The sequence below is a fragment of the Eurosta solidaginis genome, chromosome 1 (assembly GCF_040869045.1).
Source record: "Eurosta solidaginis isolate ZX-2024a chromosome 1, ASM4086904v1, whole genome shotgun sequence".
In the NCBI taxonomy this organism is placed as follows: Eukaryota; Metazoa; Arthropoda; class Insecta; order Diptera; family Tephritidae; genus Eurosta; species Eurosta solidaginis.
In genome coordinates, this window is record NC_090319.1 from 119,631,054 (window position 1) to 119,651,980 (window position 20,927).

The following is a 20,927-nucleotide window of genomic DNA, read 5'->3' on the forward strand; positions in this document are numbered from 1 at the left end:
AATTAAATAGGACTACACTGAAACAACAGCCCTGTCGGAAAAAAGCTCCTAGTCGCTCCGGTACATAGAACCGGCTGCCGTGTAAACTGGCTGCCATGGGATGCCATCTACATCCCTCCTGTCACCTGCTGCACCAGTGAATATTGCCCTAATATTAGTGGACTTCTCACTGGTCAAATTCTTGGTGATTTGATTGCCTACCACGACCTGTGGCATTCTGATTTACAAGCAGACAGTAGAGGTGTGATGTTGGCGGATCAAAGCGTTATGCACAATAAACGAGGAAGCATCCACACGAATGGTAGTAAATTGTCATAGCTCGCCAGGCATCTTCATCGTAAGAGTAGGACTTGCAAACTGGGTCAGCTGGCAGCTCATGGTAACATTGGTATCAGACCACCCACCACACAGATATATATTTATACCCAATTGGGCTGGTACAGGTTTTATTGAAATTTTTTAGTTTACAAGTGAATTCGTTTTTAATAAAGTAATTTGAGTTACTTTAAGATATGTACAGAAATGCTTAAAAATTAATGTTTACTTAAGTAAATTTATTGAATCATTTTACCTATTTCACAAAATATGAGGTTTGAATGCCGATTTACCATTTGGTAAACGAAATATTTGTAATGGCTTACATTTTAATATTTCAATATTTATTTTTCTAAACGAGGTAGTATGTTTGTTTATATAATAGAACATATGTATAAAGGTCATCCCTAGTAGATATTTCGTGGTACAAAGTGTTTTTAAATATAATACTGGCGCCATACTCTGGACATATTACAATCATTTCATCTAATTAAATCATTTACAGTTTTAAAGCAGTCTTTACAAACAACTATATATTCATAAAATTTTGGAATTGTTACATTTACACATGCCGATATATTGTTGAATGTAATGTACCTTAACTTTGGTACAAACTACTTTTTTTAAAATAAAATACTGCGTGTTCCTGAACCGATGATAGGTGTGTTCCTGTCATCCCTCCTTTTCAGCGGTACCTTGCGGGTGTCTTAATTACACGTCCAGAGCGAGTGCGTGGTGGATGATTGAGGCTAGCTGCATCCTGTGGTGTAGCGGGCGTGGAAGGTTCAGCTTCACGAGGCACGTCATCTGGCGAACACTGTTGTGTTGTGGTTTCTGTAGGTGGCTGTGTTGGACTCGAAGAACTTTGGTTTTTTGGTTCAACAGTAGGACGATCTGTGGACGAGTTAGGATCAACGTCGAGGGATGAAGTGGCTGGCTTAAGATGCCATGTGTTCTGTATATGGCGCCATCCTCGGTTTGTACTCTGTACGAGCGGTGTCCTTCTGGTCTCACTATATAAGCTGGAACCCAGTTATTATGGCTTTGTCTAAGCAGTACTTTCTCTTGCGTTGTGTATTCTCTACTCTTTTTTTTATTTCTATCTGCTGTTTATTTCTCACCTTCCTTGAGTTTTGTTAGTTTTTTGCTTACGTTTTTTATTATTTTTGGTTTGAGTAGCTTTTCATTGGTAGGTAATATCGTTCTGGTTCTTCTGTTCATTAACCGTTGAACTGGAGACCCTAGGTCCATGCGTGGAGTATTCCGATGATGTAGCAGCGCTAGCTGTATGTCCGTGTTGTCTTCGAGGCACTTTTTCATCAGGTTTTTTGCCTCTTGTACATAGCGTTTGGCTAAACCATTTGAACGTGGAAAATGAGGGCTCGAAAAAGTATTTTTGTATGAATTGCCAAACATGAGCACACTGTTTCTGATATTGAACATTAAACATATAATGCAATGTGTAAGAGTATTTTATATCGTCAAATACTCCAACTATCTGTATGTTACAAGGATCTTCGTCGCAAATTAATACAACAAGGGGCTGTAATTGTAATCCGTACTCCTTAATTTGCATCGAAAGGGTTTCTAAAGATGTCTGTAGATCGTTAGCACTGTTGACTCTTAGTAAAAATTGTCCTTGAGATCGCTGATCGACGGCTTCCAAAATTTTTTATTTTTCGATTTAATAACTTCGGTAGGGGGCATTATAGCTGACAACAAATCGAATACGCGTTAATCTAAGCAATTGGAGAAATTGTGTAAAAAACAGCACACTAACTAAAAAAAAACACTAACTAGATTACCTTTGTTTATATATGTATTTTTAGTTGAATTTTCTTTTTTCCATAGGCCTTTGTTTGTTATATCACAAAGTGTTGAAAAAACTTCCAGGTTGAGTTTATCTTTTATAAGTAAATGAATCCCATTTGATTGCAGTCCATAGCAATTGCCTTCGCTTAGTTTGTTAAAATCTATGGCGATCTAAGATAACAAATTAAATTTAAAAGATAAATATTGGAATACTAATACATTAAACATATTTATTTTTCAAAGCGATAGGGTGCACTTACCAAAGCTTTTCCAAAGTTTTTCTTGTAGGCAGGCCACTCCAAAAGTAAGTCGTTAATTGATTTGTCTTTACTTTTTTGTAAGGATGTTTTGTGGTATTCTGAAGTTTCTACCCAACGTCTTTGAACCTCCTCCCACGGCTCACAAAAATATCGGAGCCATTCCTTGTGTTCCTCAAAGGCATCAACTGACGAGCTTGGAATCGGTTCGATATCTTGCTGGAAACAAACTTTCCTTACGCAAACGTGCAACTGCATTTTTATAAAAATGGTACAATTTTCAGCTTGGATATCTGCTGCTCTTATTGTAATAAACCTCTTGCAATTATAATTTTTTAAGATTTCCCATGAGTATAGAAAAAGAACAATGTGCTGGTTAAATAACAATATTAAAAATGAGCCATATTCATAAAACGTGTAGACGACAAACGACGTACAAAATTCTTTTAGCAGATGGGATATTTGCTTCTTGAAATAATTTGCTAAACTATTTACATACATTTATGCATTTTTTGTTGAGGCTTTATTTTAAATATATTTACTTACAATTTAGATACCCAAATAACGTGTCAAATTTCCACTCGCTTAGTGTTTTGCACAAAATATCCGCAATTACTTCTCTCGTTTTAATTTTTACTCACTGGTATAAAGAACGTCTTTTCACTTTAAAATGCAAACACTAACTGAAGATTTTTGTGTGCTTGTGGTGGCAATAATATTTTATTTTTAAAAGAGCCCGTTATTATGTCTGGTTTCGTTTGTCTTAATAGCCAATGAGAGCCCAAGACACTTGGTAGGCGATGCGAAAAAACTAGTTTTGGAATAAGAAAATATTTTACTAGATTTAAGTAAAACATTTTTCTCCGTGTACTTCTTCCACTACTTTGGAACCATCTGTGTACACATGTATTGCCTCGTCCGCCACTTGAACACTCTTGTGCCAATTATACACCTCTATTGTGCCTTTAAGAGCCCCTTCGAAGTGCAGATAAGGAATCATGTAGTATGTTCGTCCTGAAATTGATGACGATATACTACTATGACCGTATTTTCAATAAAACAAAATCGAGAATACCACAAACGAAAAAAACCCATGTTGTGTATGAAATAGCATGTGGAGGCAATGACGAAAATTCCTGCAATAGTGTATATGTGGGTACAACAAAATTAAAAGCAAAGGCAAGATTATCACAACATAAGTCTGATATTAAAAAATGTAATACATTCCAAACCCAAAAAAAAAAAAAACAGCACTTATGGCCCCCTGTGCCGCTACCGGCCACTCACCAAACTTAAGTAATAAATTTCAAAATCGCCAAAAATTTCAAGTTCAATTAAATTGCTTTGTGTTATATATGTTTTAAATTTTTAGGACAATCAAATGATTCCAGCAAAACAAAAACGTCATGTGGAATTCGGGCGGCTATTGTCCATGCTGCACTTCAACGCGTTCCTTTTAAGAAATGTATTCATTGCCACAAACCCTTGCGTAATATTCGATATTTGTACCGAAAACTAGTTTACTACATAACAGCAAACGAATTAAAGACTTCGTAAGTACTTGTACATATATGTATGTAGTTATCATATGGATGTATAAATTATTGATATATTTATTTATAATTAATTATACATATATTTAGTATGCCGGAAGCTCAATATGGTACTGGACAAAATAAATCAATATTTGCTGATGAATGCCGAAAGTTTTTACGACAAATTTATTCTAACTATCCAGATCTATTAATACTTCTTTTTCCTGTATTGAAGATTAATTCTGAAAGTAATGCGTGCCCAATAGATATATTTTTTTTAGATACTATACCCGTTATACCGCCAAAAGCCCGTCCTCCCAACGTGTTACATGATCAGATTGTAGAACATCCCCAAACCGGAATATATAGGGCTATAATTGAAAATAATGCAGTATTACGTGTAGTAATGAAACATCTGAAAGGCTTACAAGAAGAACTTTCGGAAGAGGCACAGCGTGTTTATGAAAATACCAAAGGAAACACATCATATGAGAAACTATATAATTCATGGCAGACGTTACAAACGTCAGTAGATTTGTTGTTGGATATTACTGCTAGTAGAGATTCCCCATCTTCTCAAGGTCTTAAGCAAATTTTAGAGAAGAAAGAAGGGTTAATACGTAAGCATATGATGGGAAAACGAGTAAACTATGCTGCCCGTACTGTTATTACACCTGATCCAAATATCAATGTTGAGGAAATAGGAATTCCAGATATTTTCGCGCGCAAACTGAGCTATCCAGTACCGGTCACACCATGGAATGTCGCTGAGTTGCGTAAAATGGTGATGAATGGTCCGAATTATCATCCCGGGTAAAGTAAAATTTATTTATATGCCCCTATGTATGTATGTACGTAGCTTAAATTTACGATAACATATTTTTGTGTTTAATAGTGCTAATTATATTCAAGACGAGAAAGGATACACCACACTTATACCAGGTGATAACGCCGCCAAGCGGGAAAGTATGGCAAAATTACTCTTTAACTATCCAGAAAACGGAATTAAAATTGTTCATCGTCATGTCCTCAATGGTGACATATTTCTACTAAATCGCCAACCTTCACTTCATAGGCCATCAATAATGGCTCATAAAGCACGTATACTACCTGGTGAAAAGACATTCCGTCTGCATTATTCAAACTGTAAAGCATATAATGCTGACTTTGATGGCGATGAAATGAATGCCCACTTTCCTCAAAGTGAAGTTGCGAGAGCAGAAGCTTATAATTTAGGTAATCATTACTTACATCAGCATAATATAATCTATATATGGGGTATTCCATCCTATTTCGACCAATTTTGAGCCCGACCCCTTTAGAATTGGCTGAAATTTTTTCAACTTTTTCTAGCTTACGAAAGAAGTTTTTCAAAATTTTTTCATCCAACTCAAAAAAGTTATGAATTTAAAAAAACACCGTTTTTGTTTTCAAAATGCTATAACTTTTTCAAAAATTGACCGTTTGGGATCTTTTTTTTTTGTTTTTTTTTTTTTAAATTTGCTTTTAAATGTACTTTTCGGAAAAAAATACAAAAAAATGTTTAAAGTTTTTTTTTTGTAATTTTTCAGTTTTTCGAGATTTTTCGAATTTCGACATTTTTTTTTTCTCATAAAAAACTTCAATCAATGCTGCAATCATCCCCACTAATCCCGGAGTGAGCCGATTTTTTCTTTTTTTTTTAATTGAAAAAAAACTTTAAAATTTTCTTTGTATTTTTTCCGAAAAATACATTTAAAAACAAATTAAAAAAAAAAAAACAAGATCCCAAACGGTAAATTTTTGAAAACACCGTTTTTTTTTTTTTAATTCATAACTTATTTTGAGTTGACCGTTTTTGTTTTCAAAATGCTATAACTTTTTCAAAAATTGACCGTTTGCGATCTTTTTTTTTTAAATTAGTTTTTAAATGTTTTTTTAAAAATTCATAACTTTTTTTGAGTTGGATGAAAAAATTTGAAAAAATTCTGAAAAACGTCTTTCGTAAGCTAGAAAAAGAAGAAAAACTTTCAGCCAATTCTAAAGGGGTCGGGTTCAAAATTGGTCGAAATGGGATGGAATACCGCATATATATAAATGAAAGTTCGTTTGTGTGAGGCTTATGGAATCAAAAACTATACATCAATATAGCTAAACCATTACGGTAGGTGGGTCTCGATATATAGGCCAAAACGTCGACCCTGGTACCCCTAGAATGTGTTTATAGAATATGGTTATCAAATGAAAGCTGTTGATGAGTGCTTTAGTAGAGGGTAATTTTAATATCCCTGAGTGACTAGGGTCCGAGATATAGGACAAAACGTGGACCCGGATACCCCTAGAATGTGTTTATAGAATATGGATAACAAATGAAAGCTGTTGATGAGTGCTTTAGTAGAGGGTCATTTTCATACCCCTGGGTGACTAGGGTCTAGAGATATAGACCAAAACGTGGACCCGGGTACCCCTAGAATGTGTTTATAGAATATAATATGAATAGCAAATGAAAGCTGTTGATGAGTGGTTTAGTAGAGCGTAATTTTCATACCCCTGGGTGACCAGGGTCTCGAGATATATGTAGGTCCAAACGTGGGCCCGCGAACGTCTAGACAGTGTTTTTACATTATGGGTATCAAATTGAAGCTGTTGATGAGTGCTTTAGTACAGGGTAGTTTCATACCTATTGGTGACTACGGTCTCGAGATATAGGCCAAAACGTGGATCAGGGTAACACTAGGATGCGTTTTTACATTATGGGTATCAAATTGAAGCTGTTGATGTGTGCTTTAGTACAGAGTAAGTTTTATGCCGCTGGGTGACTAGGGTCTCGAGATATAGGCCAAAACGTGGACCCGGATACCCCTAGAATGTGTGTGTAATATGGATATCAAATGAAAGCTGTTGCTGAGAGCTTCAAAGTAATTTTCACTGTGATATTCGATTTAGTCGCATCAACCTAGCAAAACTGATAAATATGCGTGCGAAGCCGAAATTAAGACATGAGTTAATAATACCCACATACCTATTTACCTACGTCCTATTCGATTTGCCTGAAATTTGGTATATAAATTTGCCTATATTAGTATTTACGATCCTTTTTTCCAGGAAGTAGACCAGAGACGGACTGGGACTGGGATTACGACTAGGACTGGGACTAGGAATGGGATTGGAATACCACCCTCTGGGACTGGCAATAAGGGATGAAGAGGAATGAGAATAACTTGAGAGAAGGAGACTGAGAAAGAGAAAGAATGAGACGAAGATAGAGATAGATGATTCAAGGATAAAACAGGATAAAACCAAAAACAATATAGATAGATGACGCGAAAAAGACGAAGGGTGGAGTGAATAAAAGGATTGGGAAAAACAGAAGAGGGGGGGGGGCAGAGTTAGACGGAAAAAGCTTATTAAAATGTATGCAGATAGACCAAATTTGGGGCAGAACAACGTCTGCCGGGTCTGCTAGTCTTACTATATAATAGGGCCTTTTTTCTATCACTTCTACACACACTGATTACTGATTACACTGGTCAAAAACATTTTTGTACATGGGTCGTGCGTATATTTTTTTTATTGCTTTTGCACCCAGAAATAAGAATATGAACATAAAAAGTTTTTGATTTGGTTTTGTTCGAAAAAAAAAGAGAAAAACGAAAAACATGAAAATTCATCAAAATTTGACATAGATTTGATTTATTCTAGTATAGTAAAAATCAATTTAAGATTTATTCTTATAAATTTAGTTTTAGAATACAGTTTAAATGTTTAAAAATTGACATTTAACATTTTCTCTTATTAACGTCCAAATGTATTCCCCCATCATGCTTTCCGTATACTGGCCTTGGTAGCGTTTCTCAAACTCCATTATATCTTGATGGAAACGCTCCCCGTGTTCTTCTGAATAAGCTCCCATATTATCTTTGAATTTATCCAGATGTGAATGTAACATGTGCATCTTTAGCGACATTCTACATCCGATGGCGGAAAAATTCGTAATCATGCCAGTTATCAGCTCATCATAATTTTCATCCCTATGATTTCCAAGACAGCCATGAACTACTGCCTTAAAACTTTACACGCTAGTTTCTCCTCATTGCTAAGTGGGTCCGGGAAAATATCGCAGGTCATAATTTTTTTTATTTGAGGGCCAACAAAGACTCTCGCTTTAATTTTCGCCTCTGACAGCTTTGGAAAAAAAGTCTGCAAATATTTGAAATCTTTAGACTCAATATTAAGAGCCTTCACAAATTGTTTAATAAGGCCCAATTTAATATGCAATGGCGGCATCAATATATTTTTAGGATCGACAATTGCTTCATGTTTATTATTAAATCTTCCCACTCCATACTCAGTACGTTCAGGCAATGTTTTTGGCGATAGTGGACGGCATCATTTCTGCTATCCCATAGGCAAAGATAACAGGAGTGTTTGCATTCCAGTAAAAAAACAAACCATCTTAAAGTCTCCAATAACTTCCCACTTGTATTGCGTATATTTGATTGCAGTTAATAGCATTAATACTGTCATAATTTTCTTTGAGATGTATGGAATATGCCAGTGGAATAGATGGAAATTTGTTCCCATTGTGTAGTAGAACTGTTTTTAGACTTTTTGTTGAGCTGTCGATAAAGAGGCGCCATTCACTTGTATTACAAGGAATACCAATTGCTTCAAATAAACCTTTCACGTCATAGCAAAAACAGAGTCCATCTTCCTTACTGTAGAAACAAGAAAATTCTTCATGACGCTTTCTTTGCCCAGATATTCGAACATCAGAAGTAAGTAAATTTCGTTGTTTAAGCCGCGATGCTAATAACTCTGCTTTGTCTTTTGATAGATTTAAGTCTCTTATTAAGTCATTGAGATCTTCAGAGTTGATGAGATGTGGTATTCCTGGTTCAAATTGAGGAACAAATTCGGAATGTACGGATGCAGATGAGCTCGGTGTATGAAAGCTGCCTTGAGGGAATAGTTGCTTTTCCAACACAGGTGGATCAGGTACAGGATTTTGTTCCGAATGTGGTACTGGAGCGGATGTCGATGGTAGTTCCGGATATATTGTTTTCCTCAAACGTTTCCCTTTCAGTGGTTTCACTACACAAAAATAGCAATCAGTGTCATGATTACTCGGTTCCCTCCAAATCCTCGGCACTGCGAACTTCTTGGCTCTTTTCTCACCCTGGTACCAAACTATAATAAAACGTAAAGCATTTCATACCAATTTCAGTTATTATGCAATTATATATATGTAGATATATGTATATATATATGAAACAGTTAGTACAATAAAAAAGAGAAAATAAACTTACGCTCCAGAATGCTTCTGCAAGAGTTACATGAAACATGTGGAGCCCATTTTTGTGTCCTGGTTTTAACAGGTAGACCGAAGTAGGCTAGGTAGGTCTCGCAAATCCTTGTGTTTTGAGTTAAATCAAACTATTTTTGTCTTCTTTTAATACATTCGCCATATATATAGCAAAACGAATTAGCCGCTCGTTTACAACTTCTCGAAAACATCATTCCTCTGTGATATGCAAAAACATAGTGTCGCCCACAACGAGTGACCCAAGAAACTACAGCTTCTTAAAAAAAAATTTTACTTACAAAAACGCCATCAGGTAGTTGACATGCTCTTTGCTAGGCCTGCCAATCCGTCAGTAAAAGTTTCGATGAGTTTCTTAATATGTACTTAACGAATTACCAAATCTACCTAAAATTATGTGTATCTGGGACCTTTTATCTCCTTTTCACTGTTTCTCAGCCACATTTTTTTTGTTTTTTTTTAGGATGAGTATGTTGTGCTTTAAGTAGATCTTTTTTCGATGTATCGCTGCATCAGGTAGCTACCCGCCGCCCTCTGTCGACAGAAATAGCGCGAAAGGACCTACATTAGCCTGGTACAAAAATGCAAAATTTTCAAATCGCTATCATTTCTACAAAACCAAATATTTTTGATTCGTAATAGCATTTCTTTTATAGAATTGGATATATAATCCGAATATATAGGGCAAAGCCCATGTACAAAAAAAAATTTTTTTTGTTGACCTGTATTATCGGCAGCTTCTTCTTTAGAGTTGTGTATCATATTGTGGAAAATATTAGCATTATGATACGTCACCATGCTGCTAGTAAATAATTGCACAACACCATCACAGCAAGCAGCCACACATACATGTAAACAGCTAAGAGAATATTCACATACATATTTGTAATCATCACCTAAGCGCAGAAGTTATCACATAAATACACGCATATAACTAGAAGACAAACGTTAATATCAGAAACCGATATGAGAAATTAATAAGGAGCTCTACGGGAAAAGTCTATACCCTGGGAGAAATAGATGAACGAGGCAACTGAGAGTATAATAGCAGCGCAAGCTGAGGACACAGTGTGCATTCGTACAAAATGGCAGAATTAAATTGTATAGTATTGGACTTTACGATGCACACTACCAAAGACAAAATAATAAAATACATGCTGAATCTAATTGATTTTGTGTATTGTGTTTGTGCGGCACAATATTACACAAAACTCTTAGTGCACATTGAAATACACAAAACAGGCATGCACAAATGCCTGCACAATTCGAAAGAGTTTTCTGTTTCAGTCAATGCAGGCAGTTAGGGAAAGAATACGCTAAGGCGTATTTGGCTTGTATTTTGGAGAACTTTTTTTCCTGGAAGTGGACCAGGGAAAGAAGAAGAGGGAAGGACTGCTACTACAACAACAAGAAGAGGGGAGAGTGTGTTATGAAACATCTTGAAATTCTTTTTAAATTATGTATGCTGCATTAGCTTGCTTAAATTATTAATTAGGGGTTGCTTTTTGCTTTTTTTGTATGAATACACAGGCCCATACCCAGTAAACCTTCTGCTTATTTGATACCATCATCATTGAAAATCTCTTATTCTAATATGTTTTGATATTAAAGGATTCAAAAAATATTAGGATTTCTTTTAATAAGAAGATATCATTAATATTCAATTTAAAATAAAAAATAAATAAAAATAAAAAATGCAAGGCGTGATAACCTCCGAATAGATTTTAGGCGGAGCTTCTCTTCCAAAAATATATAACAGTCGTCAAACGTTACGGTTGTGTTTATTTTTGTTTCCTCTTTATGTGCATTTTTAAAGATAACTTTACAAATGTTAATAATCTGTGCCTACTGCTACATTCAGATAGTGGCTCTTGGATTTTAATCCTTAAAGCCATTTAAATTTTACAAATGAATGTAATATAAAATAAAATATACAGTGGCAAATCAGAATCATAAATATCTTATAATACCGTGCGAATGTGGACAAAAGGTTGAGAGAGGCCAACTGAAAGTGTTGTGTACTAAGTGCAATGACCTCTTTCATTTGAAGTGTGTCAACATGTCATCGTCAGATCTTGATTTTCTCATCTCGTCTAATAAACCTTCTGCAAAATTTGTTCGGTTGAGCGGCGCGCGTCTATTCGTACCCCCCACCAACGGCTCTCCCCACTATCGTTAACAGTGATTATCGCAATGATAATTTAAGTGGTATCGTTGAAGGCATTGGCGATCTATTTGTGAAAATGCTCGTATATTATCTACTATGGATGCTATAAAATGCGAAAATTCTCAATTATCACTAAACTGCTATTCTTTATCAGCTGAAATCCGCTCATTACACTCAATTATTGAAGATAAATATGGTATAATTTCTACGCTGAGTTCTGAAATAAAAAAATTTGGGTAGTATTGTTGCTACATTTGCTAGTGATCTTAAATCTTCTCTCGCTAGTGCTGCGGACAAAAATAAGCAAACAAAGTCTGCAAAAGCAAAACAGCATACAACCAAAAGCAAAGGCAATGATTTGACTGTCTCAACAAACATAATTAACTCAAAGTTGATAAGGCTGCAAGAACAAAAGAGGCAGCCCCTCAGCGTTGAAAATGCAAAAGCTTTTCAGTCAGGTGTAACAAGAAAATCAATTTGCAAAAAATGATACGACTGTAAATACAAAAAAACCAAGAGACGATAGGTTAGGTTAGGTGGTAGCTGCATGATAAGGAAATCTCACTTGGCCAACACGAAGGTACACACGAAGGTGATACCACATGCACCAAAAATAACGGTGACCTAGATATAGCTACTTAGAGAATCGTTGGGTAGCAACGATAAAGCTCCGAATGATACCGAACTCAACTTTGGATAAATCTTCGGGAGATCCAAGTGAGTCGCGACCGAGTACTTTCACCTAGTTCTGGCAAAAGCTGGGCAATCAAGCATAAAGTGATTTGGTGATTCCACCTCATCATCCTCCATACAGCTGCAGCAGGATGGAGTTTCCAGTATATTGAGACGAACTGCATGGATACCCATGGGACAGTGCCCTGTCAAAACCACAATGACCATTGATAGGTGAGCCTTAGTGAACCCAATTATTTCAGCAGACCTCCTGCCATCCACTTTCGGCCAGAAAGATCTTCCTACCCTGCAAGACGTGGTTTCCGCCCAATCCGCAATCCAAAGGTGGCCAGCGGAATCCCGAAATCCCTACAGCCATCTTCATCCGGTTCAGTTGTACCGATGTGGGCTAAGAGATCCGCTTGACAGTTACCCGGGATATCACTATGGCCCGAGACCCAGATAATCTTAATTGAAAAATAATTCTATGCAATCGCAAGCGAGGTCAGGCACTCCCAAACCACCCTCGATGGCACTGTAGTTGAGCTCAAGGCCTTGATAGCCGCTTGGCTATCAGAGTAGATGTTAAATTCCCTAACCGTAGTAGCACTGTATAGCATTTCATCCACCGCATCCTTAATCGTAGCAACTGCCACTTGGAATACACTGCAGTGATCAGCCAACTTAAAATTGGGGCGTACATTTAGCTCTTGACAAAAGACAAAGCTCGTTGACTATCACAACCCAGAGCAGAGGAGATACGACACCCCCATGTGGCGTGCCCCTGCACACCTTCCTCTCAACTAAGGCCCCTCCCAACTCCACTGCGACAATTCTGCTGCATAGAAGATTGCTAATAAATTCAACCAGAACCGCCTCGACTCCTAAACCCACCAGAGTTCTTTCGATTGCCCCCGTTAAGACATTGTTAAAAGCCCCTGGATGTCTAGAAAGGCACCCAGAGCAAACTCTTTGTGTTCTAGGGACCCCTCTATTTGCTTTACAATCGAATGCTGTGAAGCCGACAGTAACCCCCGAGGTATCCTTTCCCGTAGGTACAGATTAATCAACCGCTCAAACTTCTTAAAAAAACGACGAGAGACTGATTGGCCTAAAATCCTCATGTATCACGAGCTTCTGCCGGCCTTCGGAATGAAGATAACCCTAACCGTGTGCAAAGACTTCGGGATATAGTTAAGCCTGAGGCAGTTAGTGTAGATGATGGCCAACCAGCGACAGGAAATCCCTAAAGGTTTTTGAAGTTGCGCAGAAATGATTCCATCCGGGCCCGGAGACTTATGGGGCGTGAACGACCCTATAGCCCAGGTTATTTGACTTTCCCGTAGTGTAATGGCTGGCACTTCTGCATGGCCAACCACCGCCGACCATGCAGGCGAAGATCCCTGCGCAACTTGGACATCGGGAAAATGATTGTCCAGTAAAAGCTTTAGGGACTCCTCGCTACTCATCGACCAGTCCCCACCATCATCCAGATACCCCAGAGGAGCGGCATTCCTAGAGAGTATTTTTCTAAGCCTTGCTGATTCATTGCAGCCTTCTACGTTTTCGCAGAAGCTTCGCCATGCGTCTCGCTTGGCTATCCTTATTTCATATTTATAAATCCCCAGACTCACCTTATAGAGATCCCAGTCCGAGGGTAATTTACTTGTTGAAGAGCCGCCGACTGGACGCTCTTAGGTGGTCAAGAGAGTCCGACCACCAGGGCGGCTTGCCCTTTTCCCCCTGTAAGTTTTCAATGGGTAGGACAGTTGAAAGGCGCTATTGCTTTCCGAGGTGAAGTTTTCCACCAGAACGTCTATCTCAGATTCGGACAGGTCCGAAGTAACGGTAGGCGCCGCTTGGAATAGCTCTCCCAGCTTCCTACAATACACGTCCCAGTTAGTACTTTTGAGGTTCCTAAAAGATATTTTACGGGAACGTTCTTCGTTCACCGAGAACTGAATATATCGGTGATCAGAGAAGGAGTGCTCGTTGAGAACCCTCCAGCTAGATATCCAACCTTCCAGGTCTCTACTACTAACCGGGGTGAGGTCCTCCCTTACCGCGGTAATAAAAGTCGGGTCATTCCCTCTATTACATATACAAAGCCCCTCATCTACAATAAAAGTAAATAAAGACTCTAGTGTTGGTATCCGAGCTTCCCCAGATGCTATGGTGGGCATTAGCATTGGCATCTATGATCACGCCAACACCTCTCCGCCTTGCTTCAGTGGTGATTTCGCCCAGTATCGCAGGTGGTGGTCCCGCTACGTCCCCATTGGGCATGTACGCTGAGACCACCCACATTTCTTTACTGCCTCGCTAGAGGTAGACCGTCGTTAAACAGATAATAACACTAACAACAACTCGAATGTACCAAGTAAACAGTGTGCTATTGTTAATTTGTCTTCTTCACCCAGTTCGTTTAGTGGGCTGCCGCTCGTTCCACCTGTGATGCTAATATCAGTTCTGCTGCAACTTACTTACTTACTTAACTGGCGCTTAACCGTTTAAACGGTTATGACCGTCAAACAAGGCGCGCCAGTCGCTCCTTCTCTTTGCCAACCGGCGCCAATTGGTCACACCAAGGGAGTTCAAATCGTTTTCCACCTGCTTCCATAGGCGGGTTCCGATAGAAACACTTTCTTGGCCGGAGCGTAATTTTTCATTCCGATAACATGGCCTAGCCAGCGCAGCCGCTGCGTTTTAATATGCTGGACTATGTTGATGTCTGCGTATAGCTCGTACAGCTCATCGTTAAACCTTCTGCGGTACCATCCATCGCCAACGCGTAGAGGTCCATAAATCGTTCGAAGAACTTTTCTCACGAATACTCCCAAAGCCGCTTCATCTGCTGTTGTCATGGTCCACGTTTCTGCCCATATAGCAGGACGGGTACGATAAGTGACTTGTAGAGTATGATTTTCGTTCGCCGAGAGAGGACTTTACTTTTCAATTGCCTACCTAGTCCAAAGTAGCATTTATTGGCAAGATTGATTCTTCGCTGGATTTCAGTGCTGATGTTGTTGCTAGTATTGATGCTGGTTCCCAAATAAACGAAGTCTTTTACTATTTCGAAATTATGGCTGCCAACAGTAGCGTGGTTGCCAAGGCGCATATGCGCTGGCTCTTTGCTCGATGACAGCAAGTACTTCGTTTTGTCCTCATTCACCACCAAACCCATCTTTACCGCTTCTTTTTCCGGTTTGGAGTAAGCAGAACTAACGGCCTTTGGATTTGATTTAATATTGTCCCCCATTCCAAGAATATAGTTTCTGTACAAAAATTTAAATAGTTGAAATCTTTCGAGGATTGTTGATATTTGATAAAATATGTTTGATTACCAGATGATTTAAATTTCTTAAAGAATTTATTTCTTAGGTTCTTCAATTTTTAATTTTAATGTTACACCACAGCCGGAATATTTTTTAAAACAAAGCCGGTCATTAAAGTTTTAAAAGTATATAGCAACTAGAAGCGTCAGGGCAGGATGATAGAATATGATCTTGTCATAATCGCAAGCTGCGAAGTTAAAATATACTTTTTCTGCAGGAACAAATGACGAGAATTCATAAAATTTAAAAGTAACAATCAAAGCACATGATGCTTATCGCAAGCTGATATAGGAGAAATACATTCAGCTATATTGAATATCAAATTATCACTAATAAAAATTAGATCTAGAGTTTTATCCAACTGTTTACAAAGCTATTGACTTGTATCAAATTGAGACTTAAAAGACTATCAATGAAATAAGATTCATGAACAGAGTTAACGTGCAATGGTGTAAGAAAAGCTACCAGACCAACTAACATTACTTAGGTTAAAGTCACCCAAGATACATATTTGATTATCACTTAACTTATTTACGACTATAAATGTAATATTGTCAGCATGTAGACGATAGAGAAAATCTCCACTATTTGACGGAATATATGAAACCGCAAAAAATAATGATCCATGTATGATGTACTCTTTACAGAAACACACAGTTTGATCAATTAAAGAATCATCATTCTCAAGTGATACTAAATAAGCTAGATATTTACGTTGAACCGCGATGAGGACACCACCACCTCTTGCTAAACCCGTTTTTGTCATATCTCTATCCTTACGATAAACATTATATAGGTTGGCATACAAAAATTCCTCATCAATAAAATTAGAATTAAGCCAAGTCTCAACAAAGATAAATACATCATAATCAAGTTGCGAGATAACAGCGCGAACATTTAGGAATTTCGCATACCGGTTACATTTTGAAAATAAACATTCAAGCCATTGAAATTCCCAATAGTTACTTGGGATTTTGTTGTTTCTCCTCTTTTCGAAAAAATCGAAAAGGGGGTACATTTACATTTTAAAATTAACTTTTCTAACGCTATTAGGCGGTGTATTTTGTTCTAACTAATGCATAGCACAAAATATATTTCTTATCAATAGCTGCATGCTTGACGATAAAGTCAATAATGTCGGCAGAGGCAGAAGGCAAACCCGAAGAAAGATGTAACCATTTCATACGGCCAGCCACCTCCAAATCAGTATTTGGATTCAAACCAACAATACTTAATTGTTCACGATTGGATGGTAATTGTTTGCTTTTTGATAATTTTTTATTCTTTGTACTCATTACCTTCGTCCACTCACCGTTTACATACGACGTTTCATCAACAGTGGAGCACGACGGAGTTCGACCAGCAACAGTAGCAGAAGATGTATAAGAATTTTCAGCATTAGCACGAACTGAAGGCGAAGAAAAATCCAAAAGACCATTCGTATTAGCAACAACTTTTGACGACTTATTTGAACCAACAATAGCATGCAACACTGGCTTAGCAGAGCGAGAGGGCGGCAGCACACCAGCGATAGCAGTGGGAGAACGCAAAGAACTACTAGCATCACTATCAATACTGACAGTGAGATCGTCCAAATTGTGACAATCACCCAAGTTGGCAACTGCTGAGAGCACATTGGTAGGCGCAGCCGAACCATTTTTTGCAAGAACAGTAGACGATTTTGTAGTTGTTTGACCATCATCTACTGCACTATCAATTAGCTTTGTGAATAAGACTTTAGGTCATTAACCTCATAACGTCAAACGTGCAATATATGACACCAAATTTAACGAGTTATTTGGGCAATGATCGCAATTAAACACAATGAATTATTAGCTAGCAAATTACACACATCTTTGCTATCCACCTTTGACAAGTTTTACGAAATTTGTTCTTACAAACATGGCATGAGATTTCATAGCCAACACGAAGAGATTTAGAGCATTTAGCACAAGTTAAATTATCCATAGCAAGAGCGAACAAGAAACACGTCCATTCACTTCAACTTCCGATTTACTGTTCATCATTAAACGAACCTTCGCGCTGTTCGGACGTGTTTCTAAGCGCTCGCTTGTGTTTTTGTAAATTCTAAATCATTTTTGATTGTTTTTGCTTTAGTTCAATACGTAATACAAAATGCCGTGTATTTGTGGAAATAGGGTCGATCGCGGTCAACCTAAAATTCAATGCGCTAAGTGCAGTGAACTTTTTCATTTGCATTGTACCGGTGTTTTGCCTACTGATCTCGAATATTTGAGTGAAACCAATAGTGCTTTCTATTGCAAGGTTTGTGCATGTGAACGACGTCGCTCTATTCGCTCGCCACCCCCCACTGTCAGTGCTACATCAACAATAAATACAACTGAAAATACAGTAATTGATTTGTCTGCGCTGTGCAATGACTCAATTGTCGATGCTGTAAACAATGATAATGAGCGAAGTGTTGCTAATAATGTTAATATTGAACAAACACTAGTATCTTTAGTGAGTGAAATTAACCTGCTTAAAGCTAAGAATGCAGAGCTCATAACCGCACTGAAGTTATCACTCGACGATGGCCATCGTTTGCGTGCTCAAATTAGCGATTGGCAAGCAGAGATTCGCTCTGATTTTAAATACCTTTATGACAACAACACTGCTGTCGCAAATGATGTGAAAGTCTTGAGAGAAGATTTTGCGAAGTTTCATGTTAAACAGCCATTGCCTTTGAACAGCTTTCGTTTTCGCTCTTTGTCTGACACTCATCTTCATGGCGCTTCATCAACACATTCTAACATACATAGAACATCATTAAATATTAATGAGATAAATTCTGCTCCTGTATCTAAAGCGGTGGTCAACAGCATTGGTCGCGCTAAAGCTAGTACCTATGCTTCTTCTTTAGTTAAAAATAATAATAACAATGACACGCACAACAAAACTGCAAACAATACTACATTAAAAACCAATAACACAAAGCATGCTGTTGAGTCACAGTATGTTGATGAGGGTAATAAAGGCAAACGTACAGGTGTTAGCAAACGTCGTAAGAAGTAGACCACAGTGGGTTCGTCAGCTGCATCTACATCAACTTCTGCATCTACATCAACTTCAACATCAATTTCTGCTTCGACAGTGGGCTCATCACCTGCATCTACGTCAACTTCTGTATCCACATCAACATCTATTTCTGCTTCGACAGTTTCCGTGGTGCAACCTGTTGGTCCTAGGGAGGTGACTGCCGTTCCGCCTCGCAGAGCAATTTTTGTTTCTCGGTTGCATGCTTCATTGACTGTCGATGATATTTCAAATTATATATGCTCTAAACTTAATATTAATAATTCTAGTGTTGAAGTTTTCAAATTTAACTTTAAATATGAAAGGGAAATTTCATCTTTTAAAATAACTGTGCCACACCTTTATGTTGATAGTGTTCTTGACAGTTCTTTTTGGCCGGAGCATTCTGTGGTGCATTTGTACAAGAGAAATATCAATATAGTGCCAAAAAACTCTATTACCTTCACCGCGGGTACAGCAAAAAAGTAGTCACCGACTCACTCTCTATAGTCGTTCATTACCAAAATGTTCGTGGTTTACGATCTAAATTAAATACCTTTTTTCTTAACAGTTTCGCTTTTACAGCGCAGGTTGTTGCTTTCACCGAGACCTGGTTAAAACCTGACAATTTTAACGCTGAGCTTTTTTCAAGTAACTACGTCGTTTACCGGCGTGATCGTATATCTAGAGCAGGCGGTGTTCTTATTGCTGTGGACTCAAGTCTTTCATCCGAGTTGCTGTTGTCGGACAACGCATTTGATATTGAGTTTATAGCAGTAAAGATTTCAATGCGATGTTTTAACTTATATATTTGTTGCTCATATATTCCGCCCCGGTCGGATATGTATGTTTACAATTGCCATAATTTAGCTATTCGAAACTTGTACTCTCAGTTGCGAGACAAAGATCGCTTAGTCGTTCTTGGTGATTTCAACTTACCCTCGGTAAATTGGATTAGCTTGAGCGACTCAAACACTTTGACTCCCACCTGTCAGCATGATTTCGTTAAGACTATTTTAGATACATCTCTCGTACAGATCAACAATGTTTTAAATTGTAAAAACAAGATTCTTGACCTGGTATTTGTGGATGAATCAGTGGGTATTGCTCTCAATCGTATTTCTCCTTTATCTTTTCCAGAAGATCCCTTACATCCTACGCTTGAAATAGAAATTGATATTATTCAGCCTCCTATGGAGCTGTGCTTTACAAAATTAAAATCTCGATCCCGCTCAAGATGTTTTTATAAGGCGGACTTCATAAAACTCAACGAATTGATTGCTACTCATGACTGGTCAGATCTTTATTCGAGTAAGGACGTCAACTCAGCGACTTCATTATTTTACGGTATTCTTGATGGCTTCTTTGAAAGCTGTGTCCCCCTTCGATGTGTTAGTGCTGGAACAAGTAAACCACCTTGGTTCACAAGACAACTTATTAGACTCAATAATGTTAAATCTAGGCTTTATAAACGTTTCAAGAGATCAGGATCGTCTGCCGATTTTTCTAAATATTCGGTTGCTCGTTGCAACTTTCATTGTCTAAACCAACAATGTTATAAATTGTACTTAAGCAGTTGTAAATTTCAATTTTTCAACAATCCGAAAAGATTTTACAGTTTTGTTAATTCCAAGAGGAAAACATCTGGTTTTCCAGCTACTTTTTCTTTTGGTTGCAAGAATGCTAGTTCTGATAATGATATTGCGGAATTATTTGCAGAATTCTTCAGGTCGACCTACTCATCTAAACGTTTTCAACCCGGTCAACACTCCTACAACTTGGAAAGTTTTAATTGCATTCCTAATCCAGTAATTGATAAGAATACTGTTCTTCAGAGCCTTCTCGGTTTGAAACCGATTTTTTCTCCGGGTCCAGATGGTGTTCCTAGTTGTGTACTCAAATACTGTGCAGTTAACTTATCTGAGCCGATACATAAATTATTCCAATTATCTGTGGAATCTGCCACTTTTCCATTGATTTGGAAGAAATCATTTATTATACCTTTACACAAAAAAGGTAGTAGGTCTAGTATCGAGAACTATAGAGGTATAGCTAAGCTTTCAGCTATTCCCAAAACATTTGAGCGAATAATTACATGTCAACTTCAACACATGTGTAGCTCCATATTATCGCCCTGCCAGCATGGGTTTGTGCCGCGTAGATCAACTACTACCAACTTGCTAGAGTTTACTTCTTTTGTAATGGATGGATTTTTAAACAATAGGCAAACGGATGTGATCTATACCGACTTCAGTAAAGCGTTTGACTCTGTCAATCATGAGCTTTTAGTTTACAAACTTGATTTACTTGGATTTCCAAAGCATTTGCTTGCATGGCTCGAAAGCTATCTCGCGAATCGGACTCAACAAGTTTTGTTTAAAAACAGCTTTTCTAGGTTGTTTGATGTAACGTCTGGTGTGCCTCAGGGTAGTCATTTGGGTCCGTTACTTTTTACCTTGTTTATAAATGACTTACCACAAACTCTCATACATTCCC

At 37.8% G+C, this 20,927-nt stretch overlaps 1 protein-coding gene and 1 long non-coding RNA gene across 3 annotated transcripts in view; one reads left to right on the top strand and one right to left on the bottom strand.

The window, feature by feature from the left end:
• Polr1A (RNA polymerase I subunit RpI1) overlaps positions 1–20,927 on the top strand; it is a 285,157-nt gene that overhangs the window by 73,224 nt on the left and 191,006 nt on the right. For both annotated transcript variants that reach the window (XM_067759751.1, XM_067759752.1), the window contains exons 3-5: positions 3,757–3,937; positions 4,028–4,732; positions 4,815–5,155. In XM_067759751.1, coding sequence (XP_067615852.1) covers positions 3,757–3,937; positions 4,028–4,732; positions 4,815–5,155 — 1,227 coding nt within the window. The remainder of the gene's footprint in view (positions 1–3,756; positions 3,938–4,027; positions 4,733–4,814; positions 5,156–20,927) is intronic.
• LOC137236770 (uncharacterized) lies at positions 607–7,123 on the bottom strand. Its single transcript, XR_010948626.1, has 3 exons — positions 2,388–7,123; positions 2,121–2,298; positions 607–2,054 (listed from the first exon to the last, which is right to left on the bottom strand). It is a non-coding gene; the product is annotated as an uncharacterized lncRNA (long non-coding RNA).